Here is a 27,759-nt window from a genome sequence, read left to right as displayed (position 1 = left end):
GAGTAAGGCCTTGTTTTTAGGCTACATACAGTACAATAAGGAAGCTGAAGAAGAAAATTTTAATTACAGTGCAGTGGAGGAATACACGCTAACTAGGAGAAATGCAGGGTTTGAAGTCACTCAAAGGGATATTCAATCTTGCAAGAGTCAGGGAAGACTTTTCAAAGGAAGTGCAATCTAATTAGAATTGAGAGATAAATGAGAACTAATCAGGTTTGCAACCAACTGGGTTGAAGTTGTTGATAGTGATGGTGGGGTGAGAGCAAGGGAAAATTTTCTCAACTCGAGAAAGAGTAGGTGTAGAGACATGAAAAGAAGAAAGGTGGAAGATTCATGGGTTCCACAAATCCTCGGCCTTTTATTTTTCTCATTCTCTTCTCTGAATTCTAAAGGTGCCAACGGCTAACTTTACCTGGAAATTCCGCACTATACCATGAAGAATGTGATTGGGGGCAGAGAGATGTGAGATGTTTAAAATCATAATCCAAAAGTAAGTGGTGTTTGCATTCTTTCCTCAGCTGTCATCTCTTCTTGATTTTCAGGGACGCTTAAGACTTAAAAGCAAAGATGTTAAATAGAAGGTGTTTTCTACTTGACTTGTTAGGACACAACCACGTGCGGCAAAGCCTTCTTGGACAGGTCTCAGTAAACTGAGCCAGGTCTCCTGATCCTGGGTCCTCGCTGCCCTCTTGTTTCTTCCCTGTCATTTTCTTCTCTCCTCTCACTCCTTTAGCAAGTTTATTCTCTTGAAAGTAACCTCACCCATTTTATTATTCATCAGTGAATGAGTAAGGGACTCTCCCTTTCTAAGCTCTCTATATTTTGCCTCAAATCTCTTCTCCCTCATTGTCCCCTGAGCTTCCTCTCCCTGTCTCTCCTCAACACACTGATAGCTGTTGGCAAATTTAGGAATTTGATTAGGAGCCAATAATGAAAAATAACAGCAGAGGCTTTCGACATCTCTGTATGAATAAGCATGACTCTGTGTGGCTAAATATATCTGCAGGTATGTATCCATATTTGTTTTACTCCATTCCATCACAGTGTTACAGAAAGCCATGCCCCTCAGATTAATCTCCACCTCCTTCTCTGAATTCAGAATAAAAGCTCACCAGAAACATTCCAAATGCACAAGTGGTTCTAATGTTTTTTTGCAGCTTACAACCTGAGTGGGAATTTGGAGAAAACTAAACTGGATCACCCAGTTTCTTTCACAGGACCATCTCCACAGGTTGTACTTTTATCATTATTGTTGATATTAATATTTATATTATAGATATAGGAAATATAGAACACAAATTATATATCACAAAGCTGTTAAAAAAGGAAATATAGAGAGAATAAAATCTTTATCAATACTTTAGTTACTTAATAATGTAAAGTATTTAAAGTCTTTTTAAATCACTCTTGTCGTTAAAATTAATATCTTGCATTTATTTAGTGCTTTGCTGTTTAAAGAGTTTTAACATAAAACGACAGTATGATAGCTACCTTGTAAGTCCTGCATGCTGGACATGTTCTCCATTTTACTGATGAGGAAAATGAAGCAAGCAGGGTAGAAACAGAGGGGAGACTGGCTTCTAGGCTGGTGTTCACTTTTGTGAAATATGTCAGAAGCAGTCTATTACTACCAGGGGCTTTGCAAGTATTACTGTTAATTTTAAGTGGGAGACATCAGATAAATAAGAACAGAAATCCAAGTCCTTGGTAAATCATTGACAGGGAGATCACTGACAGATACTATCTATTTTATCTTGGAGTCCTTAGTAGAAACTAGAGATCCCAGAGGGATTTGATCAAACAATTAAATTTGATGAGTATTTGTGAGCATCTACTGAGTGACACAGTGCTGAGGCCTGGCATAGAATGAAGCACAAAAGGATATTCTCTGCTTTCAGCAGCTTTACCCAAATCCAGGTAAGTCCAAGACAGTGAGGACTAAATGAGCCCTATGCATCTGTACTCACATGGTATCCCGGCACTTAACACTGTGCCTGGGAACAAGGGAGGCACTCACCTAGAGAGTATTTGCTGGATGAAAGGCAGATCAAGGGGTGGAGAGGGGAGGATGGAGAAAAGGAGGATGAAAAAGAGGAAGGAAAGAAGAAGTAAAGAGAAAGGAAAGAAGAAAAAACGATTTCTTAATTCATTTGAATTTATGAATCACAGTTTTAAGAATTTTTTGTTGGTGTTTCTAGACGACAGTAACCTACATATTCAGAAAAAAAAATTAACAATTTTTAACTGCAATATGTCTTTTGAGAAAGAAGAGAGCAGCTAGAGAGTGAATCTATACATTGTTATATGAGATAATTTACCAAAAGAAGTTAAACAAAAAAAGAGATTTTATTATATGCCACCTTGTTTAACTCTGAGACCAAAATTGATGATGACGGGGCAGCCAGAAGTCAGCTAATTGTTTAATGATAAGTCAGCTACTTCTAATTGACTATAAGCCAATTCTTACAAACCTGGCAGAACATGAATAAACAAATCAGTAGTCAGGGCAAGTGATGCCTTTCATACACGTTGTTTCTGATGAAAGATCTATTTTTTGAGAACAAGGAGAAGGTTTGGGGAACAAGCTGATTTCTTAACAAGACTGATTTCTAATCAAAATCTCATAATTTTGGTGATATTACACCTGACATACTTGAAAGAGAGGTTTGGAAAGAGGTGGGTTTGTCCTTAGGGACTGGGATTCTTTTCTCTTTTGGTATGAACATGCATGACTGGTGTTGGTCTGTGGTTTCCAAAACACGTGTTAAGCCATGCTTTGATTAAAAACAAACAAATGAAAAACTCCCTCATTGTGCCTCCCTTCTGGTGTGCAATCTGACGCCAAAATGAAATGAATGTCATGCTGGATTTTCCCAGAGAACGTTAGAGAAACAAACAAACAGGAGCGAAAGTCACATGGGACATATATACATTTTACACTCTCCAGTGAGAAAACAGATTACTGACCATAAGTACTCCAGACAATTTTATATTTATGAAATTCATCTTTGGGAATTTTTGAGAACAAATATTGATCCTGTTTTGAATAGAGATATTGCGACAGTCCAAAATGTCTGGCTCCTCTACGTTACCATATAGACTTGGCATAATAGCAATATAAGCTTATACTTATTAATCATTTATAATTACCAGGCTTATCCTTTCATTTACACCCCAATAACTGTTTTTTGTAAGAATTATACTTATTCGCATCCTCAATTTGTAGATGAGAAAATGGACACAGCTGAACTAAGGTAATTTGCCAAGATCATACAACTTCAAATAGCAAAGCTAGGATTTAAACTAAGGTGGGCTACTGTAAAGCCCATGCTCTTAATAACTGTATTCTCTGCTATGTACACATTAATCATCTAAATGTATAAAGTTTTAACACATATGTATTTCTCATTATATGAACACATTTAAATATTTATGTAACCTGTACCAACCAAAAGGCAAAATTTTGACACGTTTGATTACATGAACAATAAACTTCTATACAACACCACTAAACAAGTTAAAAGATAACTGGCAATATAACACAGAAGAAGTACAGATACCTTCAATATATAAATCAAGAATAAATTACTAACAATAAATCAATTAGGAAAAAGCAACACTCTTGATGGGCAAAAATGGATCAAAAGGACTAAAATAACCAATAAACTTACAAATTATGAAAACAGGAAAAATTACAAAATATCTATGAAATACAGATTTAAAAAATATATATATATTTTTTCTTTTTTTTTTTGTGAGGAAGATCAGCCCTGAGCTAACATCTGCCAATCCTCCTCTTTTTGCTGAGGAAGACTGGCCCTGGGCTAACATCCATGCCCATCTTCCTCCACTTTATATGGGATGCCGCCACAGCATGGCCTGACAAGCGGTGCCTCAGTGCGTGCCCGGGATCCCAATCGGTGAACCGCGGGCCGCCGCAATGGAGCGCATGCGCTTAACCACGTGAGCCACCGGGCAGCCCCTAAAAATATATTTTTTTAATTATAAAATATTACAATAAATAATTTCCAGTCCTGGTGAGGATGTGAGAATACAGGCAATTTCATATACTGTGCAAATCGCTACAATCTTCATTGATTTGTTAAAAATATATTTATCAATATCTTGTATGTGCATATCTTTTATTTTGGCAATTCCTTTATCATGCAAAGATAAGTGTGAAAAGACATATGTTCAAAGACAGTCATTGCAGTACTACTTATATGGAAAAAAATTGGGGAAAACAAGAATTTCCATCAATTAAGAATTGTATCATCTATGTTCCATCCATACTATAGATTGCCGTGTGTCATTTATAAGAATAAAAACAGAATTTATGTATCAACACCAAAGTATGTTCACATTATATAGTTCAGTGAGAAAATAGAGGAAAAATGAATGTAAAATATGAAACAAATGAAATTATATACATAAGTATATAGATTTTATATACATTTAAATATTTGGAAGCATAAATACAAGACTGTTAGGAGTGACTATCTCTCCAGAGTAGAATAAAGAAAGCACTTTCATTTTCTCTCTATTGTTTAACTTTTTCAACAATTATCTGTCAAAAATAAGGATGCTTATATTTATGTGTTTACATGTGTGCATATTTATCCTTTCTTGAGTGAGATAAATATGGTTTCTATCCTCAAGGAGTCTAGGGCAGGACAAAGTTAATCTAATTGATAATGATGTGTGTGCTTTTCACAGAATTTTATTACATATAAATAAGATTTAAAAATAAAACTATTCAAGTCTGGCACAAAGTAAGTACCTAGTAAATAACATCCATTTTTCTTCTTCTGATGGTTGTAGAAAAAGGAGAAATGCACTTTTTTACAGGAAGGCCAATTGGAAGGCTATTTGCATGTTCAATCAACGGTTGGAGAGGTTCTGAACTAGGTCAGTGACCATAATGATAGAAAAGAGAGGAAAATAATGGAGAAGGAATCAATGGGATTTAGGGTCACATGTTGCTGAGGGGGAGTTAGGAGGCAACATCCGAAAGTTTTCATCTGTAATGTGCCACCTAAAATGCAGTGGGGAAGACACTACCAGAAGAAGCCTTCAGTATAAGTCAATGGTCTAATGATTTGGCTTGATTTGTAGGACACTGTCTTCCTAAAATTTTACCTTCAGATATTTCTTCCTTTGGGTTACAGTATCCACTAATTTTATTCTACTAATTCTAATTTAATTCATTAGATTCAATTCAATTAGTTTCAATTGAATTGAATCTAATTTAATTCCACTAATTTGCTACAGTATCTGCTAAATTCATTTCCTCTCTTCAGAGCATCTCTCAGGGATTAGTACTGTCTGTATTAAAGGAAACACATTAGGTGGCTAAAAGAACTATTGCCTCCAAGATGCTCTTGTTATAATACAACCTCTCTGAAGAAGTCAATAAAAGCACAGCAGTCACAAATCCATGAAAGTATCACAACTTACCAGGCAGCGTTTTGGGCAAGGGTAAATAAAAGGGAAATCTAGAAAAGCTAATATCAAAAAAGGACAAAATTTGTTGAGATGCTTTATTACAAACTCAGAATGGGGTAAGTTTGGGAAAAAAAGATAGTGAAAGAAGTTGAAAGCCAATGAAGGAAAGCTTGCTTAATTAAAAATTGCTGAACATGAAATGGGTTATCATGGGATTGGGAGCTGAATTATCAAATGATAACCATCTTGTTTAACCATATAATTTTCAGACAAGTCACTCAATGGAAGTGTCCACTACTTTACTGATTCAGTGAGAGAGAGAGGTAAAGGAAATGTCAGAGGTCACAGAACAACCTTCTGTGCTCAAGAATCCGTGTCTTGGATACATCCACTACGATGTCATTAATTTCATCCTCTCTTTTAGAATACACTCACCACGCATTTGAATTTTTTCAGTAAACGAAATATAGTCAGGATGTAAAGAAGCTCTGACTTTGAGATCTGGCAATAGCTGTCAAATGTGACCATCAATTTTTATTGCTATTTAATGTATACGTAATTAATGAAAGTGATTCTTTGCCAAAATATTGTTATATTTCTGAACCTCTTAGTATTTTGATATGCTTCATCAATTCTGACAGAGAAATTGAAGGCTTTATTGTTTTAATCCATCACAGAATTTATGATGTATAAACGTGATAATATAAATGTATCACACCTTTTGTACACAGTTTTAAACATTTTACTTTATAGTGCCTTGCACTTTCTTATTCTTTTGTGTTAGACTTATTTCCTTAACAGGAATAGAAACTGTTAAGCAGCAAGAATATGTTACATACTTCTTTAATATCTTTTTATCCTATATGCTCAAAAGCTGAGAAACACTAGACTCTCAAGAGAACCTCAATATACAGAGCTATTATTAATGTTAAAACATTTCAAAGTGCATACGACATAGAAAACATAGTTTTTTTCTTTCAGTGTGCCACTCTATGATGGATCCTTCCAAATTTGACTATTCTGCATACTTTGGCAGAATCCATGGAATTCTAATGTATAAAGATTTTATTGAATTTTGGGATGAGGTGGAGGCATTTGAGGCAAGACCAGATGACATTGTCATTGTCACCTATCCCAAATCTGGTAAGTCTCCTTGTTATGTCAAAGTTGTTCCCTTATCACCAATAAATGACAAACCCACCTTGAATGGTAAATATTAAGCTATTTATTTCTTCCACACTCATTCTCCATATTAAATAAGGACAGATGTAGTAGTTTTAATACAGACATAGAAAAAGTGGCATAGTATAGCTCTATTCTAAGACCACGTCTGTGCCTATAACTTGAGCAGCACATTGACAAATGGGTATTGTTGGCCACTTTAGAAAATTATGTAGTATGGATGGATGAATATAGAACCATAACTAAAATTTGGAACTACTAAATCTGTTTACCTTATGTCACTATTGTCATTGTACAGACAAATTATAAGCAACTTTCACGGATTTTAAAATACTCTTTTCAGCTCCACTTCTTTAAGTCAATCCCCCAAACGCCATTTTTAAGCAAAATCTTTTTTCCTGAGATTAGCTCAACTGTTTATCAAAGTTCTGGCATCTTACATTCATAGAACTTTAGAAATTAGATGGGTCCAATCCAGATTTCTCTATCTGGTTGTTCCATTTAGTGCTTAAACTTGTCAAATACTAACTGTCTTTGGCTATTCTGACTCCGAAGCTGTTCCTCCACTTCTCTTCCCTTTGTGCGTCAACGTCAGCACAATACCAGTCATCTGAAGAGGAAACCTGAGAGCTCTTCCAGATTCAGGGTCTCTTGCTTCTTCGTTTCCCATATTCAATCAATCAAAATGTTTTGCCTATTTAGTCTCAGATATATCTCACAATCAGTATCTGACAGTCTCCTGTTTCCCTTCTTATTGACCCCTCACTCCACTGTTTTATTTACTCTTCCACTAGAAGAATTCCTCCAAAACGTACCCTGATAATGCTCTCTTGCTTGACGTATGTTGATGCCTTTCCAAACATTTGGGACACAACTCAAACTCTTTAGTATGGACTACAAGGCATTTTAGGCTTGCCCTCTGCTTGCCTCTGTAGCCTCATCCCCATCCATCTCTTCAGGTAGACTCTTTGATTTAGGCTTTATAATCTATTTCCAATTCTTTTCCTCACCACTATACTATTCTTAAGTATCTGACCTTTGGGGGAAAAAAGAATTTCTTCTGCCTGGTAGAATCCTTCTCTACCTCACAAAGCTGGAGAACTTATACTAGTAATTTGTAAAGGCTGAGCTCAATTATGTTCTCTTGACGGCACTTCTTTTTGAAACATCACAGCAGCAGCAGCACACTGAGTTAAATATTCCTCCTTTGCAGTCCTTTAGATCCCTGTGCCTACTTGTATTACAAACTCTTAGGAAATAAGAAGGATTGTAATTATTGAGCATTTTTTATGACTCTTCAAAGGGCCTTTGACCAGCATAGGGCAAGGACCAGATTTATTCTTTTCTATATCCTCTGAACTAGGACTCAAATTGAGGCATAAGGAGCTGTTAGTAAAGTTTGTAGTTGAAAGCATGCTTGAATGTATCATCTATTATTCAAGGCCCCTTACTTTAGATGTAAAAATTTAGATGTAAAAATTTAGATCCCAAACTGTTAACTTGCGCAATGTCACAATTCATCATGGACAAATGTGGACTCCTACCACAGGTGTGTCTTACTACCATATTCATCCTTATTTATCAAGGCTATTTTGGGGTCCTATAAGATTAAATATTGGAGGGAATATTTCTTGAGTCCTTTGGTTATTCTGACATCTTTCAAATAATATTTTATTGATTTCTTCCTACTTTATCAAGCTATAAATCCACCACTCTTGTCATCAGCCCTGTACGGTCAGTAGGAGACTCAGGTTTGTTTAACTTTTACAGGTACAACCTGGGTTAGTGAAATCGTAGACATGATCTATAAAGAGGGTGATGTGGAAAAGTGCAAAGAAGATGCCATTTTTAATCGAGTACCTTACCTGGAATGCAGAAAAGAAGGAATAATGAATGGTAATGTTTAAGTTGATTAAAAAACCTATATACGTATATTTTAAGGTGTGGATGTAGATGGTGCAAGGAAAAAGACTGTAAGCAAGAGTGGCAATTAGTATTATGTCTTCTACACAGGAAAGTATGTAAATTTAAATTTAAATCTTGACAGAGTTTATGGTATAGCTTGTGTCTGGAATGCAGTGAATAAGGATAGTGCTTATATGCCTTCAACAGAGTCCAATAATATGTGACCACTTATTTCTCTACAAGCTGAATGTGATAACACTTTAAACACTAGGAAAATACCCAGAAATTTTTCAAGGATATGTGCAAATGGATATTTGTCACAGATTTTTTTAATATTGTGAAAAAATAGAAACGATATAAATGTTAAGCAACAGAAGAATAGTTAAAAGTGATATAATAACACTATAAATCATTAAAAATTTTAGAATGTCGTATTTTTCTTGGCATTGCAATTTAAGTATAATATATTAAGAAAAAAGGCAATTAAAAGATGTTAAAAATTCCAGCTGTATGTGGTATTTGGATGGATGTGAATCTGGGCACATAGATGTATTTATATAGAAGACTGCTTCCCAAAATGTTATTAATGATTTTTCCAAAGTGGTGAAATTTTATTTGATCTTATTTTTTCTGTATAATTTTCTCTATCTAAACTTCTGTCATAGTGAGTACGAATTATTATTATGAATACAGTAGAAAATATTAAAATTACTGTTATTTTTAAAATATCTGTAGATTCCATATAAATACTTATAATTTTTGAAGTTGTCTAACCTTGAATTTTTAAAAAATCAGGAGTAGAACAACTAAAACAGATGGCATCTCCTAGAATAGTGAAGACTCATCTGTCACCTGAGCTTCTTCCAGCCTCATTTTGGGAAAAGAACTGTAAGGTAACCAGAGTCAAGTATTCTCAGAACATCATCCAACTCAAAGAATTTTAGAATGATCAAGTCAGATAACAACCTGTGTCTTATTCACACTTGTTCATTTCTTTCATTGAATCTATAGACATCTAATAAATGTAGATTATAGCATAGTCAGAGAGTCTAGATTTCAATTCCAACTCTAGAGGTAATTCTGAAAAAAAAGGTAAACTCTCTAAGTTGCAGTTTCCTCATCTGTAAAAGAAGGATAATATTAGCATCTTCCTCATCTTGTTAAAAGGATTAAATGATATAATAGTTGTAACATGCTTAACATAATGCCTAGCATATTGTAAACAGTCAATAAACGGTAGCTACATTTGTATTTGTTGTTATTACTGATTGTATTGAATGTACTCCTTTTGCAAACTATTGTGCTTGGCATTGTGAAGAATGCAAATGAACTAGACAAGGATCAACCAGACAAATATCATATAATAGTTATTTACTGATTGCCTATCATGTGCCAACAATGTAACAATTAACAAGACACATGCAATCCTTGTCTTATGGACACATGGTCCATTGGGGAAACGGAGGTCCACTGCAGGAGGTGCCATAGGTCAATTAAGAGAAGAATTCCAGCCCAGACAATGAGGGCAAGGAAGGCATCCAGGAGCAAGTAACATCTTAGCTGATTTTTGAAGAGTGCATAAGAGTTTGTCTATACCATCTCAGATGCAACCCGAGGAGAGAATATGAAACCAGTTCAATTTAGCTGGGAGGTTGAGTATACACATTGGCTGGATGAGTGAAACGAGAGAAGCTCGGTTTGATTACAATAGACACTGAAGCCAAGTTAAGAAGTTTGGACTCATTTTGATGATAATGAGGAATTAAAGACATATTAAGCAGATAATTCACATGATCAGTTTTGCTTTTCAGAGAGAATGATAGATATAATCCCAAAGAAAAGGCAAAACATTATGTCTTGGACCACAGATGCTGTTCTCCAGACCTTTCTAGCATTTTTAGGACACACAATGACCCATACTACATCTGTGAGATATTAAAGTACTATGTGCCACCATTATTAACTAAAAAGGGGATTTATCACAGTTATTAAACATTTTCACTTTGTACTCTGATGTTACACGGTGTATTTGATGTTTTCTGGAGATCCATGGTCCTAAATTCTGAAGATTCCAATGTTTCTTATTTGTTTGTCTGCTTTTATCATAAATAATGCTAGATAGACCACATATATCCTGATGAAATCATTCCATACACAAAATAAATACCATTTACTCATAGTAAGTACCATTTATGTATTTTCTAGGAGATGTGTCATTACTCTTTTTCAAGAGATTGAACCAAATCACTTTATTTCCTTTGGAGAATGGGTTGTAGCCTTGATGTTACCCTTTTACTTCTCAAATGAAGATAGATACTATACATTTACATATTCTCAGTCTTCACAAAACTGGTTAGCATCAGAGATCATCAAAGAATAGGAAAAGAGTTGGATGGATTCATGATTTGAGTATTTCCAAGATGATTCACCAAGGGACAAGAAGATAGATGGATTAAGACTATTAGTAAAAGTGTGTTTGGAGTGGTGGAACTTAAACTATAAGTGATAAAAAGGAAGAAAGTGAAGAAAAAAAAGAATAGGCTAATTGATAAGAGAAATAATCAAAGCCCATAGATTTGAGGTCTTGGAGTAGTTGCAGGAGAGGTCTATTAGGAATAATTGATAAGGAAGAAGAGAGGAGCAGCTCCTTCTTGGAAGAAAACACGATGCTCCAGGATAAGGCTTCAGAAGTGAAACATTTAGGGTACTGACAAGATTTTCAATTTGATTATAAAAGTGTTTGGCTTACGTAAAATAGTAGTAAGGATCAATGAGTACAAGAACCCAGAGAATCAGATGGAGCATGCAAACAAATACTATAATTACACAAGATGATGACAGGATTTGGAATGGAGTGTAATACCAAGAGATAGTCTTCAAATCTTCAGTTAAAGCAAGTGAATGACCACAAGCTTAGAAATTCATCTGGGGGAGGTATGGATTGACTATCACAGGAACAGCAGTCTTTCAAGTGTTCAATTTTTAACATGGATTATGATTCCAAGTGAATTATGAGTAAAGTAGCAGCTTTGACTTTGAGAGAGTTGCAGGGAAAGTCATATCTTCAGGAAAGACCTAGATTTTCCTCCAAGGCAGGAAGAGCATGTGTCGTAAGAAGTTTGGAATATAGAACAGGATCTGCCAAAATAGAGATAAGATAAACTAATGGGAGTTTAGGGGAAGAGGGATTGCTTTTGCTTCCCCCCCATGAATGGGGAGAATAAAAATCTTCCTGGAGGACCTGGAGTCAAACTTTAAATATGGATAGTATTTTGAGATGCAGAGAATATTTAAGACAAAAAGAGAATAACATAAAGAAAGGCAAGGAGTGAAAATTCTGAAGTAAATTCATGAATATATTAGCAAAGTTCCATTCAGCTATAAGGCAAAAAGAACTAGGAAGAGTTGTACATAAGATTGGAAAAATTCAATATGGCTAATGATAGCTTTGATACGAACAGAAAGTTCACTTTTTTTCTGTAATAATTAGAAGTTTTAATAGCGAGATCTTAAAAATGAGAGCCATACTTCTTAGAATAAACTGGAAGATTTCTTTAAAACTGTTTGAAAATGTAGAGACTTGAGTAAGACAACTTAGTGAGCTTAGTTATGTTCAGTAGACAGTGGAGACCAAGAGCAGCCTTTTCTGATAGCATTGCTCAGGTACCTAAGAGCAGATGTGGAAGACCACCAGGCTACTGGAGATTACATTTGCAGATCTTTTCCTGCAGCATTGAGTACCAGACCTGGAAGAGACCATAGAGATCTGACCCAACTGACTTGTTTAACGCATATAAAATATAGGTCCAAAAAGATTGGTGCTTTCACAAGATGATAGAATTTCTTAGTGTCAGAACTCACAACTAAAACCATGTCTTCCTGATTGCTAATTTATTGATGTTTCCTCTATATGTAAAACGGAACCTCAGCAAGGTGTTGGTGAAGTTATATTTTCACTGAGATCACTGTGCATTTAAATAGACCCTTGTAAACATGTATTTTTCTCCAAGATTGCAAGTGAAGAAACAACAGGACTTTTTTTTTTCTTTAGTATGCAGGATGGTGATATAGAATGAAGACCAGAGGACTTTATTGTTGACTGAATAATTTACCAAATCATTTACTCTCATTGATTTTGTCAATGATGTAATCTGACTCAGCTTCAATTTAGTTTCTTCATTTATAAATTGGGGATAATAATGATCTGGTCCAATCTATATCAAAGGAATTTGTGACACTCAGATGAGGTATTATATGTAAAAATGGCCTGAAAATGAAAAGTCAGAACTGACACTGAAGAACACTACAAAAGATGCTGTCACTTTATTAAAGAACTTTTCTTATTTATATATTTTATACACTTTTTACAATGAATATGTATTATATTTATGGTTGAAAACATGAATGGTCTCTTTTTAAATCTTGACAAGATTATGTTTGAAAAAAATTAGGTGATTTAATGTATGATTTCATTCTCTTAGATGATCTATCTTTGCCGGAATGCCAAGGACGTGGTTGTTTCTTTATATTATTTCTTTCTAATGGTAGCTGGGCATCCACATCCTGGATCTTTTCAAGAGTTTGTAGAGAAATTCATGGATGGGCAAGGTAAGAACAGTTTCTCTTCTGTAATTCTTTCATGGTAAGTAATACAAGACAAATGGCATCTCTGAGCAAAAATTTTTGTTGTCTGTCCTAGTATATTTTCATCCCTTATCCTTAATTAAAACACAGAAGTTCTAGAAGCCCTTGACCTTTAGAGCAATTATAGGGTTTCCAGATGTGGATGGCAAATGGCAAAACCTGGACACTCTAGCTCAATGCCTAAAAATAAACATATAGAAGTGTGCTTGGGGGTTGAAAGTAAAAACTTTCTTCTCTAAGACAGAAACTCAGGGTCACATTCTCTCTCTTGTCTCTTTTTATTAGAAAAGTATTTCACAACATGTTATTAAACTCCAGTGAACAAACAGGAAAGAGAATAGAGGAGAGAGAATGCCCATTTGTTTCCACAAAAATTTTCAGGTGCTACGTGAGACCAGAATTCACAGAGAATTCTGAACATCTACAAAGTTCTTACACATTCTACCCAGTGTACAGCCTAAATGATTCAACTAGATTTTTCAGAACAGTATAGAGTTACTTGAGCAGAAATTCTGGGAAATTTTGCCTTTTTATTTAACTCCAGACTAAAGCAACTGAGTATTTAGATTTGAGGAAGAAAGGTTTCAAGAGAGTCTACTCTTAACTAAAGAAGGCCATTCTGATCCTGTAGTAATAATTGTAAGGAAAAATGATAATAATGCCTTTTCTATATCTATAGAAGATAATGTTAACTCAATAAAAGTAGGATGTATGTACTTTATGTTTGTTGCTACATGTTGGAAAAATTTATGCTAAAACATCTCGAATAAATAATGCCTTAATATCATCAAAACTTGCATTGTAAGGCAGGGAAAGATAATGTTGCACCTCTACAAAATGGATAAGTAAGATCACATAAATATCATTGTATGCCTTTTCTGTAAAGGTAATTGTCAATAAGGTCAAAGAACAGAAGAGATTGCAGTGATTTAATACAAAGTAGAATACTTTTACTCATATATTATTATGTTATTCTGTCAGCTTTTTATTGGGTAAAACACTTGGATATACGTAAGAAAAGATAAAAGAAGAGAAAGGAAGAGACAGCATTTGGTCATATCATACCATCACCAAAATCTAATTTTTTAGAGTCAGAATGACACTAAAATCCCTAAGAGATCCCTAAGAGAATACCCCTTACCATCTAAACTGCAAATAGCATAATAAAAAATTATATAGTTACTAGCTTCAGTTGCCAAAGCTAGTTTGTAAATGGTAAATTTGAGACCTGGACTGAAATGAATTCTGATGATAAGAATGTTGATAGCTCCACTAACTCAACTCCTTTCACAAACAACTTGATTTTACACACACACACACACACACCAGTTTCAAAAATGCTATCATAACTCTAAATGAAATTGATGGAAAGGGAACTTCCTTTACTTTTTCTCTGTGTCATAAACCATGTCATGATGACGAAAGTACATGGATTAGTCAACATACTTTGCCTCTCTTGGTGCAGAAAAATTTGCTTAAAATACGTGTCTGATCTCTAGTTTTCATTCTGTGATAATTTATTTATATTTATTTGTTGCTACTGTTGTGTGAAGACTCATCTTAAAGCTGTAGAAGGATGATACTATGCCTTACATTGTTTTCATCTCCAATTTTAGTTCCTTATGGTTCCTGGTATAATCATGTAAAATCTTGGTGGGAAAAGAGAAAGAATCCACATGTGCTATTTCTTTTCTATGAAGACATGCAGGAGGTAAGAAACTGAAAATGTGTGGGCAATGTAGTAATTTCTAAAATGTTAGCATTTGCCAACATTCTAGATCCAAAAATCTTTCTTTAAAGAAATGATGCAGCCACATCCAAAAGTTACAACAATCCAGATACTTTAGCACAGATTTGGAGATAGTAAATGAAAATAATCTCAGGTGAATGAATACATTTAAACCCAAGTCTCAAAAAATTACCAAAGATAAAATTTGAGGGAACTTGAGTTCATAAAACAAATAAATAAATCATCCACAACAAACACACACACACACATAGACACATACACACAAGGAATCACAAAGGGCAAGAAGAGTCAACTGGACTCCAAATTTATAGATGTTGAAATTATCTGATAAAGTCTATAAAATAACTATGCTTAATCTGTTTAAAGAAACAAAGAAAAATTTAAAAATTTTACAAAGAAACAAGATCTTACTAAAGTTGTCAAGGCAGATTTGAAAAAATTAGCAAAATAGAATTTCTAAAATAATGAGTAAATTAAAATTAGAAAATCAAGAGATGGTTACATAACACGCAAGACATGGTTAAATAGTGAATTAGTGATGTATAAGATGGAGCTGAGGAAATTCCATACAATGTACCATGTGAAATAAATAGACCATTTGAAAAGAGAGTAATGGATATGTAGGATAAAGTGAAAAAGTCCCACATATATCAACTCAAACTTCCAGAAGGAAAGAGTAAAGATAATGCTGCAATAGCAATATGTAAAAGTATAATGGCCTCAAAATTTCCTTATGATCTAGTTTTTCTCTGGTTTCATTAATTATCAGTAATCCAAAATAAAAATCACTATGAGATGTCATTTCATACTCAGCAGACTGACAACAATGTAAGTCTGAATATAATAAATGTTAGTCTGGATAGGCATCAGGGAGAAGTAACACAATGCTGACAGGAGAGTAAAAATACAAATACTATGGAAACAACTTGCCATTATCTAGGAAAGGCAAACATGCATATAACTTAAGACCCAGAAATTCCACTAGTAGGTATACACTCTTGAGAAACTCTGGCTTGTGTACATTATATTATATGTACAACAGTCTTCATAACAGCATTATCTATAACCATAAAAATTGGAAACAACCCAAATATACATAGACTCAAGAATCAATATATGATGTATATTATTGTTACACAAATATAATACGGTAATGAAAAGGATTAAAGTTCAAATATGCACATCAATTGGATAAAACCAAACCATATATTTTCTAGGGATACATGCATAAGTTTGAAAACTATAAAGTAAAGCACATGATTGATTAGATCAATTTCGGGATAGCAGGGTTTTGATATTGCTGTTGTTGTTGTCTAGGGGAATGGGAATGGACAGTGAAAGAAATGCAGTTGGAAACTTGCCAGTGGGAGAAATCAACAAATTTTGAATGTTCTATTCCATAAGGTAGATAGTAGGTAATTGGTGCTGTGCTCATTTTATTCTTTAAAGCACATATTTACACATATCAAATAATATTTTTAACAGGTAGCCAAAATACTGGTTCTCTTCACCAAGAGATGAGAAATGTCCTCTCTATTCTTATTCTTTATTAGCACCAAGAAAGCAATCAATATCCGTGTCTTGTTCACATTTTTGCAGAATTATAAAAATCCATGTTGCAGTAATTCTAAAGTTATTTTGATGAGGACATATTTAAAATAAATGTATTAATAATATTTTAGAAATTAAATTATATTTTCTTTATAAAATTTAACACTAGAAGAAATTTGAAAGATTAGCAGTCATGATCTGTAGTTTATTATATTATCTAACATTGTGTTCTGTAACTAGAATACTTAAGACAGTAAATTTAAAAGGTACAAAAACAAAATTTATTAGTTAATTTAACCAATTCAGACCCCCAGATTTCCATGGCCATTTCTTCCTTATTTTGGTCAATAATGGCCATGTTCAAGTTACCTCTATATTTGAATCAATAAGAACCCTAAGCATGAATAAATTAATTTTTTCTTGTTTCTACAATGTATCAAGTAGAAAGAGAATAAGATATTAATATTGTATGCAGGAGGATGTCATCACCATGGTGGTATGAGAGGATCCTTTTGTCTCTATCCTTCAATCTGTAATAAAACATCCATAACCCATCAAAGGCTACATTGCATAACACACTAGGATACCAGAAAGATCCAAACATTGATACATACAAAGGCAGGTGAATTGGAGAACATAGAGGAAGCTAAATGGGGAAAAAGCAGATGCAGAGCCCAAGATCTTGGATCACTGGCAGTAGTGACTGAGCCAGCTACTCCTAGCCCTGGATAACTTGGTGGGGAGCAGCAGAGGCATGTGTGTGACTCCAGCCAGCCAGCTTCAGAACAGTGGGAAGCAGAACAACAGAGGGGGCAGAGCCCTATGAACAAAGACCCTACCCTTCGCTAGAAGCCTGGTAGCAACAGTGGGGTGCACACAGGACTCCTACATCCCAACCTCAGCTAGCACCTAGTGACCACAAGCTAACGAGCAAAAGCTGAGATGGTGCCCTGCCTAGGAGGCTCCCTCCCCACCACTCCCTGCCCCCACCAGGGCTGTGGAGCTTCTGAACCAGATGATCCCAGATACTGCTGAAGCATTAGCCATCCCTGAGCCCCAGCAGCAAAGCCAGCAACTGCAGCAACACCAGCAACAGCAAGGCATCAGTGACCCCCAGAAGCCCAGGTGCCCAGGAGGAGAGTACTGGCTACACCCCAAATAGAGGCTGTGCAGGGTGGAATATGCAAATCCTCAGATATAGCCAGAGGCAGCTCAGGTAAGAGAAACCAAAAACTATCACAATAGTACCACCCACTGAAAAACGAAAGAAAGGCTTCTAATCTCCAAGCAGTTGAAAAGTTTGAATAAAAAAAACTATACCTAAATAGAAGACATGTTTGCAACAGCAAATACGCCCACAGAGGAATAACTCAGCAAGCACCACAAAATGCCACAAAACCATGGCATTATAGAAATAAAACATGCTCCAGAGACCAAGCATAAGGTCATGGAAGATTATAATCTAACTGATAAAGAATTCAAAATAGCTGTCATAAAGAAACTCAATAAGCTACAAGAAAACTCAGAGAGGCAGTTCAATGAGCTCAGGAATAAAATTAATGAACAAAACAAATACTTTACCTAAGAGATTGAAATTTTCAAAAAGAAACAAATTCTTGAGCTGTAGAACTCAATAAATGAGATGAAGAATGCATTAGAAAGCATTGGAAATAGAGCAGATCATTTGGAAGAGAGAATTAGTGAGTTTGAAGACAGAAACATAGAAATGATATAGGTAGAAGAGGAGAGAGAGCTAAGGTTTTTAAAAGCATGTAGAAATTCTACAAAAGTTATCTGGCTAAGGAGATGAAAGACTTGTATACTGAAAACTATAAGACATTGTTGAAAGAAATCAAAGCAGTCACAAACAAATGAAAAGGTATTCCATGCTTATATACTGGAAGAATTAACATAGTGAAAATCTTCATATTACTTAAAGCAATCTGGAGATTCACTTCAATCTCTATGAAAGTCCCAATGACAGTTTTCATGGAAAAGAACAAAGATCCTAATACTTATAGGAACCACAAAAGACCCCGAATAACGAAAGAAATTCAAAGAAAAAAAGAACAAAATTGAGGTATCATACTCTCGGATTTCAAAATATACTACACAGCTATAGTAAACAAAATATCATGGTGCTGGCAGAAAAAACAGACACACATATCAAATGAAGAAAATTGAGAGCCCAGAAATAAACCCTCACATTTTCTGGCAGGTAGTTTTTGACAAAGGAGCCAAGAATATGCAATGGAGAAAGGAAATTCTCAACAAATGGTGCTGGGAAAACTGGACAGGCACATGCAAATAAATGAAATTAGACCACTATCTTACAACATACACAAAAATTAATTAAAAATGGGTTAAAGACTTGAACATAAGACCTGAACCCTAAAACTTGTAGAAGAAAACATAGGTAGCATGCACTTTAACATTGGTCTTAGAAGTATTTTTTAAATATATCTCCTCAGGCAAGGGATAAAAGAGAAAAAGAAACAAATGAGATTAATTCAAACTCAAAAGCTTCTACACAGCAAAGGAAACCATCAACAAAACAAAGAGACAACCTACCGATTGAGAGAAGATATTTGCAAATCATATTTCCAATAAGAAGTTAATATTCAAAATATATAAAGAATTCAACAACAAAAAACAAACAACCCAATTAAAAAATAGGCATAGGATCTGAACAGATGTTTTCCAAAGAAGACATACAGATGGCCAACAGGCACATGAAAAGAGGCTCAACATCACTAATTACCAGGGAAATGCAAATCAAAACCACAATGAGATATCATCTCACACCTGGCAGAATGGCTATTGTTAAAAAGACAAGAAATAGCAAGTGTTGGAGAGGATGTGGAGAAAAAGGAATCCTTGTACACTGCTGATGGGAATATGAATTGGTGCAGCCACTATGGAAAATGGTATGGAGATTCCTCAAAAAATTAAAAATAGAAATACCATATGATCCTGCTATTCCACTTTTGGATATTTATTCAAAGAACATGAAAACACTAGTTTAAAAAGATATATGCACCCCGTTGTTCGTTGCAGCATTATTCACAATAGCCAAGACTTGGAAACAACATAAGTACCCATTGACGGAAGTGGACAACGATGAAGTGATAGAATACTACTCAGCCGTAAGAAAGATGAATCTTGTCATTTAAGACAACATGACAACATGGATTGACCCTGAGGGTATTATGCTAACAAAAATAAGTCAGACAGAAAAAGACATATACCACGTGACTTCACTCATATGTGAAAGATAAACAAAAATTAAACACATATTACAGAAATCAGATTGGTGGTTGACAGGGGGAAGGGGAGGTGGGGGGGAGGGCCAAAGGGGTAAAGGGGCATATGTATACAGTGACGGATGGCAACTAGACTTTTGATAGGGAATACAATGTAGTCTATACAGAAGGTGAAATTTAATGATGTACCTTGAAATTTATGTAATGTTATAATATTATCTCAATAAAAAATTATATGTAGACACATGCTCATTTTTTGTGGATGACAGACAAGTAAATTAAAAACATTATGAGAATAATGGTACAGTATATTTATACGGAAATTTAAGGGAACAAATATAGGGTCATCTAACTCAAATTAGAATAGTCAAGGAAATCATCCCAAAAAGGGTAATACTTAAGCTGAAGTCTGAAAGACAAGCTATAATTTGTTGGCTAGAGAATTTGAGAACAGCGTTTTATGTAGAGGGAACAAAACATCAGAATAAGCATTTTATTCGGTTTGGCAAATGGTTGCATTGAATGATTTAGCTGGATAATAGGGTACGCTATTAAAGTGACATAGAGATGAAGATGTTTGTAGCTATGGTTCTTATACATCTGATGTTCCATGTTGAGTATTTCCTTTTTCTCACCTTTTCTTAATCTTTCTGATTCCTTTGCTTCTCACTAGTTACACCACTAGATTAGGAGAAAAATGAAAGCTTCTGCATATTTTCAACCCAAAACTTGATCTGTCACAGGATACTGTAGTCTTTGAAAGTGTATATTTATATTCGTAGATTATGTTATTGAACGTGTAGTATGCATCAAGGGCTACAATTAGTATTTTGTAAACATCACCTCGTTTAGTGTTCTAACAATCACTGAAGTATTTTTTTTTTTTTTGCTGAGGAAGATTTGTCCTGGGCTAACATACATTGCCAATCTTCCTCCTTTTGTATGTGAGCCACTGTCACAGGATGGCCAGTGACAGACAAGTGGTATAGGTCCGCATCTGGGAACTGAACCTGGGCTGCTGAAGCAGAGCATGCCAAACTTAAATACTAGGCCACTGGGACTGGCCCTGAAGTATCTTTTATGTCCATTTAATGGATGAGGAAAATTATGCTTGGAGAGGTTAAAAAAAATACCACTTCCCTAAGAGGTGTTTTTCCTCATTAGAAGCCTAATTCCAATATCAGTGGGAAAAAAAGAAAGGTTTTCTCTCTCTCTCTTTTTTTTACATCCCAGTACTAATATATTCAATTTTACTAACTGAGTTTTCAAAATGTTTTTCTCCCTAGGATATCAGAAAAGAGGTGATAAAATTGATGCAGTTTCTGGGAAGGAAGCCATCAGAGGAGCTTGTGGACAAGATTGTACAACATATTTCATTCCAGGAGATGAAGAACAATCCATCAACCAATTACACAATTCTACCAGATGAAGTCATGAACCAAAAAATATCTCCCTTCATGAGAAAGGGTGAGATAGTCATGCTATTTGCCTTTATTGTTACAGTTATAGGGAAAAATCTTTTGAGATCTATTCATGCCTGTGGACCCAGCTTGTTTTCTTCAGAGCTGTTTCACATTTGGGCACTCTCTTTATTAAATTACAGTTCTGCAAAGGCATAGAACATTAGTACCACTACTAATGCTAATAGTAAATTGCTATTATTTGTTGATTATTTAATATATGCGGCACATTATATTAAGAATGACCAGCAGCCACCCCAACCTCAGCACCAGCACTAATACCACACTCTACTAGCTACCATTTACTAAGCCTCCGTGCCTTGGTGCTGCACCATGTACATTCTATAAAAATACATAATTTTTAAATTCTATTTAAATTCTTATCAGAGAATCAGGAGAAAGTTCCTATTATTACCTCATTTTGAGATGAGGAAACGAGCTTAGAACAATTAGCTTTTTCTTGACCAAATGGCAGACATTTTTCAAAACTAAGTGACAAATGTTTAAACTCATCAAATTGTGCGCATTAAATATGCACAGTAGTTTGTATATCAATTATATCTCAATAAAACTGTTAAAAAAAAGACTAAGTTTCAAAGCCCTTAGTGGCAAATACAGGTCTGTTTAGCAAAAATATCAAAGTACAATGAGGTGATGTTCTATTAGGAGGAGGCATCGTCTGATAAGCTTTAGTTAGTTTATAAATCCAAAGGCATGGAGCATATGCAGAGTATTGGGACATCCAGGCTTACTGATATGTGAAGCAGAGATAGAACAAAGAAACTTTCTTTGAACCAAATTGTCAGTGAGAGGGTCAGGGATTTTTAAAATAATAGTAACAAACCTGACACTGGGCAAAAACAGGGAGCCGCTGAAAAGAGAGTTAACATGCAGATTATATTTTACTTCTTTACTCCTCAGAGTACCTCAGTCTCCTTTTCCATAATGTCCACATGTATTTTTAAGATAAAATCAAGAACTTGAAATAATTATGCTTGTAAAGGGCTGCTTACTGCTATATCCTCAGACTCTATCTGATCCTCAGCACATACATTTTCTATCTTTTGCATTTTGGGCTTTTTCATCGGGAAAGTTTAGAGCTCCTTGAACTAAGGAACGCAAGTGAACTACTGACTAATTTAAAATACAGGGTGACCACCTTCTGACGAGGGGAGGGTTGAATGCGATGGAAAGCAAAAGAGAAGGGCCTGCTAGACTATCCTATTAGCACAGGCGGGAAACACTGAGGAGCTTCTCTGTCAGGGGCAGCAGAAATGGAAGGAGGCAATGGATTTGAAGGAAGTCTGAGTATGTATAAAGAATTACATGTTGTAGTTGAGGAATAACCTCCGAGTTTATGCCTCGGATACCCAGTGTTGCATAGCCAGGTTACGGAAAAGTTCACAAAGAAAACACAATTTGGTGGGAAAGAAAACAAATTTATTTTTGAACTAGTTGAATTCGAGATACTTGGATGGAATTCAGGTGGCAATGTCATGTAGGCAGTTGGATATGCAGGCATAAGTCTGGATTTAAGTGTTATCAGCATGAAGATGATATTTAATGTCTTGGAAGTGGGTAAAACATGCATCTCATCTTAAGAGCCCCAACAATTCAGAGGAAATTGGAGAAAAAAAATAAGTGAAGTATCATAAGAGGGAAGAGTTAGAGAAAGGAATTTGTAGTTGTTTTGTTTTCTTTTTTCTTTATCAGGACAAATCCTTCTTTGTGAGCTCAAACATATATTATTTATGGTAAGAATTTTATTTCTATAATTGAGGAGTACAAGAATACAATTTAATTAGGTTAATGAAAGTGACAAATATTAGAAAACTTCATGATTCTGGTTGGAAGACATAATACGTACTGTTTTTTCTCTTCTGTTACAGGGATTGTAGGAGACTGGAAGAATCACTTTACAGTAGCCCTGAATGAGAAATTTGACATGCACTATGAGGAGGAAATGAAGGGATCTACACTGAAATTACAAACAGAGATATAAAAAGAGACTTCTTAACATATCTGAGATTAAAGCTTTCTTCTCACATTCCTCACGTTTTTAAAATTTAAGATTGGTAGAGAAGAAGTCATGTGAAGAATTATGGTCAAGTTCACGTGGTTTTTGAGGTGTTCATATAAAAAAACAAGAATATATTCCTGCTATTATCTTTTTTCTTTTGTTTCTTTCTTTTTCTTTTTTTTTTCCAAATATTACATGAATTGGGGGCCGGCCCCACAGTGTAGTGGTTAAGTTCGTGCACTCTGCTTCGGCGGCCTGGGGTTTGCAAGTTTGGATCCCAGGCGCGGACCGACGCACCACTTATCAAGCCATGCTGTAGTGGCATCCTATCTACAACAAATAGAGGAAGATGGGCACAGATGTTAGCTCAGAGCTAATCTTCCTCAGCAAAAAGAAGAGGATTGGCAAGGGATGTTAGCTCAGAGCCAGTCTTCCTCTCACACACACACACAAAAAAACAAATATTGCACGAATCTATAATGATGTAGAAACACACAGATAGTTCAAGTTGTTTGAGTTTCATTAAAAATAACCAAGCATTTCATATTCTTTATTATTGTGGTTACTTTTTTCCATTTATTAGTACATCTAATATATGCATATACCTCTGTATACACATATGAATAAATATGTTTATAAATAACTGTATATGGACTTAGAAAAACTTGGGAGAAAGAACTAAAGAATAAATAAATTTGGTGGTATAACTATACCTATGATTTCCTTCCTTATTTTCTTTCACTTTCTGCAAAGTGGCTATATTGGAATTTACCTTAGTCTAATGTAAATTTTGAGCATAAAAGAACTGATTTCCAGATGTCTATAAATAATCTCTATATAGATTACTTTACATTATATAATGCCTATAAATAATGAGTGTAATTTATGCTTGAATGTCTGGCAAATTTGAAGTATTTATGCTTTAGAGTTCTTTCTTTCCTATATACAATGTAATGAATGTAAGCTCTGTAAACTAAAGTTTTTAGAATATAATATTTGCCAGTAAAAAACAAAAACAAAAGTAAAAGAAGAATTATTATTTTTTATTTACACAATGTTGTTTTAGCTTATGTCTTCAATTTTTCTGTATTCTATTTTTGGTTTTCCTTGTACACTATGTTTACTGTAACAGTCAATGCTTCCTTTCTCTAAATCAGAAGACACACAGGATCATGAAATGTTCACTACAGTCTTAGTAGAGTATTACGTCTTTAATTCCTAAACTAAAAGGTCAAATCTAGGGAGAAATTGATGTGATTTGTTTTCATACTCTTTGGAGAAAAGTCTAGGGATTTCTCAGCACCCTGTTCAATAATTATAATTTTTCAGAATCAAAGCTATTGTTTTAAAAAAAGTGTTACGTAGTTAAGCATTATACAAAAATTGGAGAGTCTTGAAAACAGTGGAGATTTTCTTGGGGTGGGCTGGGAAGTAGAATCTCAGTCTCTGAAGGTAACAGTTGTTACTTATCTTTTAAACACCCATTTGCCATGATTTTTTCATTTAACATTATAGCGTGTAAAAATAGCTTTTTAATTTTATACTTTGTAAAATTCATCGTTGATGTTGCTCACATATAACTAAACAAGAATAAACTCATGTATCTTTCTGACTTTAGTTCTTAGTAAACCATCATTTTCAAAGTTGGCCTGATTGAAATTCGGACCATTCACTTTTCCCCACAGCTTTTCCAGATATTTCTGTAACTTCCTTGGAGAAAGAAGGGGGCTGTGATCTGGCTTAAAATTCAAATACAATTTCAAACCCTCTGTGATTCTTTGGCATCTTTCCGAGCTGGGCTTAAGTCTGTGTGGGCTGGAGGCAATGAGGGCCTTGGACAGCATCATGTGGTGGGGTACGCAGGGGTAGCCACCATAGCTTTGATTCTGTGCTTCCAGGAAAGCTAAAGATTTCTGCTTACCTTAGTGTTTAAGGTTTGCCAATAATTAGTTCTCTAGAACAACGCCTTTAGGCCAACTGATAGATACTTAGTACCCCTTAATAAAGGCTTATTTACTTACTGATTAATGAATACCATGTTAAGACTAGGAAGTGCTCAGTAAGCATTTATTTATGAGGGTTGTAATTGCACAGACTTTGAACCATGCAATAGAGTTTCTTTATATGACTAAAATACCTGAGAAATCAATTTGGGCAACAAAATAAATAAATAGTATTGGACTATAAACCTATTGTATAAAATAAATATCCATGAATCCAGGCTGATGAAAATTAATGCTTGAATAAATTATGAAGTGGGAAGAATATATAAATATCCTATACAGAAGAAATCCAAGTAACTATGTATAGCTCCTCATTCCATCCCTTAAGTGTGGGATTCACATAGTGCCTTCCATCTAAAGAGTATAGAAAGGGTGACAAGTAGGGTGAGGAGGGAAGACTGACTTTACAGTGGAGAAACTTGGCAAACACTATCTTAACCAGGTGATCACGTTAACATCTTCAGTGATGAGACATGTTGATAGAAAATGCCCTTGGTATCGATGAAAATGGCTCTTGACCTCTCAGGCTTTCTTCCCCAAACCAGTAACCATTGCATAACCATGGAAAAAACATCAAATAAACCCAATGGAAGGACAATCTACAAAATACCTGACCAATGCTCCTCAGTTTTATCAAAAATCAAAAACTTTTCCCTTCAAAAATAGGGAAAATCTGAGAAACTGTCACTGTCAAGAGGGGTCTAAAGAGACGTGACTCCTCAGTGTCATGTGACACCCTGGATGTGATCTTTGGACAGAAAGAGGAACTAGGTAAAAACTCATAGAATTCTAATAAAGTATGGACTTTAATTAATAATAATGTGTCAACACTGGTTCGCTAGTATGTAACAAATGTACCATGGGAGTGTAAGATGTTAAAAATAGGGGAAAATGGATGCTAAACATACAGAAACTCTTTGTAATATTCTTGCAATGATTTTTTTTCTGTAAAGGGCTAGAGTAAATATTTCTAACTTTGCAGATGATACGGTCACTGTTGCAACTATTCTACTCTGTCATTGTAGCTTGAAAGCAGCCACAGAAAATAATACATAAATTAATGAGTGTGTTACTTTGTTAAAGTAAAATTTTATTTATAAAAACAAATGGAAATGCAGATTTGGCCTGAGGGTTGTAGTTTGCCAGCCCCTCCTCTAGATACTAATATTTCTTTCTCCCAGTTTTTAGAAATGTAGAGTTGTCTTCCATTTTTAGAAAGGCTAAGAATGCTCCAAAAGGTATATTTTATCCAGAACTTAATTATTCTTTGTTGGTTGTCTTTCAGAATATCTAGACAGCCACATTGCTAGAAGCAAGTGTCTTATAGCTTATACCAAGTGTCTTCTATAGGATACAAGCGTTGGAAGTCAAAATCTTCACCTAGGGTTAATCTGTACCTGAAATGAAACATCACACTTTTTAATACAAGTACTAGAGTTAGAATGGGTACTACAGGGATTTGCTATCCCTTTTAACCACAAATAAAAGAAAAATAACTCCTTCACCACCACCACCAAATGTGTATCTCTTTCCTTCAATTCTGAATTTTCTCTTACCATGGATGAACATCTTTGGTTATCTGTGTAATGCCAACCTCTCTACATGTGCGCTGAATTCTTCTACTGTCGTCCACTCCAGCCGTTGATACTTCTCTTCTGTATCCTCATCATTTTTTCTTCCTGTGTGATCAATTCCCATCAGCATATATGTTGTGATATCTCACAACTTAAAACTAAACAAAACAAAAAAATCTTTGTGTCAAATCTCCTCCAGATATTCCTAAATTTTCTCTGTTCCTCTGTACGTCAGAAATCATTCAAGACTTGTCTATACTCACTGTATCTGGTTTTTCACTTTACTCTTCTCCTACTGTACCCTTTCCTGAATTAGTTTTAATAAATTATGTCATTAAATATTTATAAACACAAGAACATATATATTCATACACACAAAAGTATGTGTATACAGGTGGGCTGGCCCGGTGGTGAAAGTGGTTAAGTGCGCACTCCCCACTTCAGTGGCCCGGGGTCCGCAGGTTTGGATCCCGGGTGCGCACTGATGCACCGCTTGGTAAGCCATGCTGTAGTGGTGTCCCATATAAAGCAGAGGAAGATGGGTGCGGATGTTAGCTCAGGGCCACTCTTCCTCAAGAAAAAAGGGGAGGATTGTCATTGAATGTTAGCTCAGGGCTCGTCCTCCTCACACACACAAAAATATATATGTGTATACATACATGATATAAAGAACAAGAACAGAAGGAGCACCACTGTATCACCATCACTCTAAGAAATGGAGCATTATCCATAACAGTGAAGTTCTTCTGTACTTCTTCTCATGCCTTTCCCTTTACATATCATGCCCACAAGTAACATAATCACTGTCCTGAATTTTGTATTTATTATTCCCTGGATTTCTTTTATAGCTTAACACCCTTACACATTTACGCATACAGTTTATTGCTCTGATTGGCATGTCTTAATCACATATAAAGATAATAATACCCAATATGTTCTTTTGTGACTTGCTTTTATCTTGG

General features: G+C 35.0%; 1 protein-coding gene across 1 annotated transcript; it reads left to right on the top strand.

Moving 5' to 3' along the window:
• Positions 1–396: 396 nt before the first annotated feature.
• On the top strand, positions 397–23,820 carry LOC131409669 (sulfotransferase 1E1-like). The gene is made up of 9 exons (XM_058547217.1): positions 397–490; positions 1,158–1,231; positions 6,427–6,588; positions 8,398–8,523; positions 9,328–9,425; positions 13,014–13,140; positions 14,793–14,887; positions 21,027–21,207; positions 23,090–23,820. The coding sequence occupies exons 3-9, from the start codon at positions 6,438–6,440 to the stop codon at positions 23,200–23,202; spliced, it is 891 nt and encodes a 296-aa protein (XP_058403200.1). The 5' UTR covers positions 397–490; positions 1,158–1,231; positions 6,427–6,437; the 3' UTR covers positions 23,203–23,820.
• The last annotated feature ends 3,939 nt before the right edge of the window (positions 23,821–27,759 follow it).

Source organism: Diceros bicornis, chromosome 8, assembly GCF_020826845.1.
Source record: "Diceros bicornis minor isolate mBicDic1 chromosome 8, mDicBic1.mat.cur, whole genome shotgun sequence".
In the NCBI taxonomy this organism is placed as follows: domain Eukaryota; kingdom Metazoa; phylum Chordata; class Mammalia; order Perissodactyla; family Rhinocerotidae; genus Diceros; species Diceros bicornis.
Note: the sequence above shows the minus strand (reverse complement) of the source record. Positions and strands in the feature narration are given on the sequence as shown.

Excerpts from the sequence above, each read along its gene's own strand:
- LOC131409669 (XM_058547217.1), top strand. The coding sequence starts at position 6,438 with ATGATGGATCCTTCCAAATTTGACTATTCTGCATACTTTGGCAGAATC. Across the intron at positions 8,524-9,327 it reads AAAAGAAGGAATAATGAATG|GAGTAGAACAACTAAAACAG; the intron begins GTAATGTTTAAG and ends TTAAAAAATCAG. Across the intron at positions 9,426-13,013 it reads TTTGGGAAAAGAACTGTAAG|ATGATCTATCTTTGCCGGAA; the intron begins GTAACCAGAGTC and ends TCATTCTCTTAG.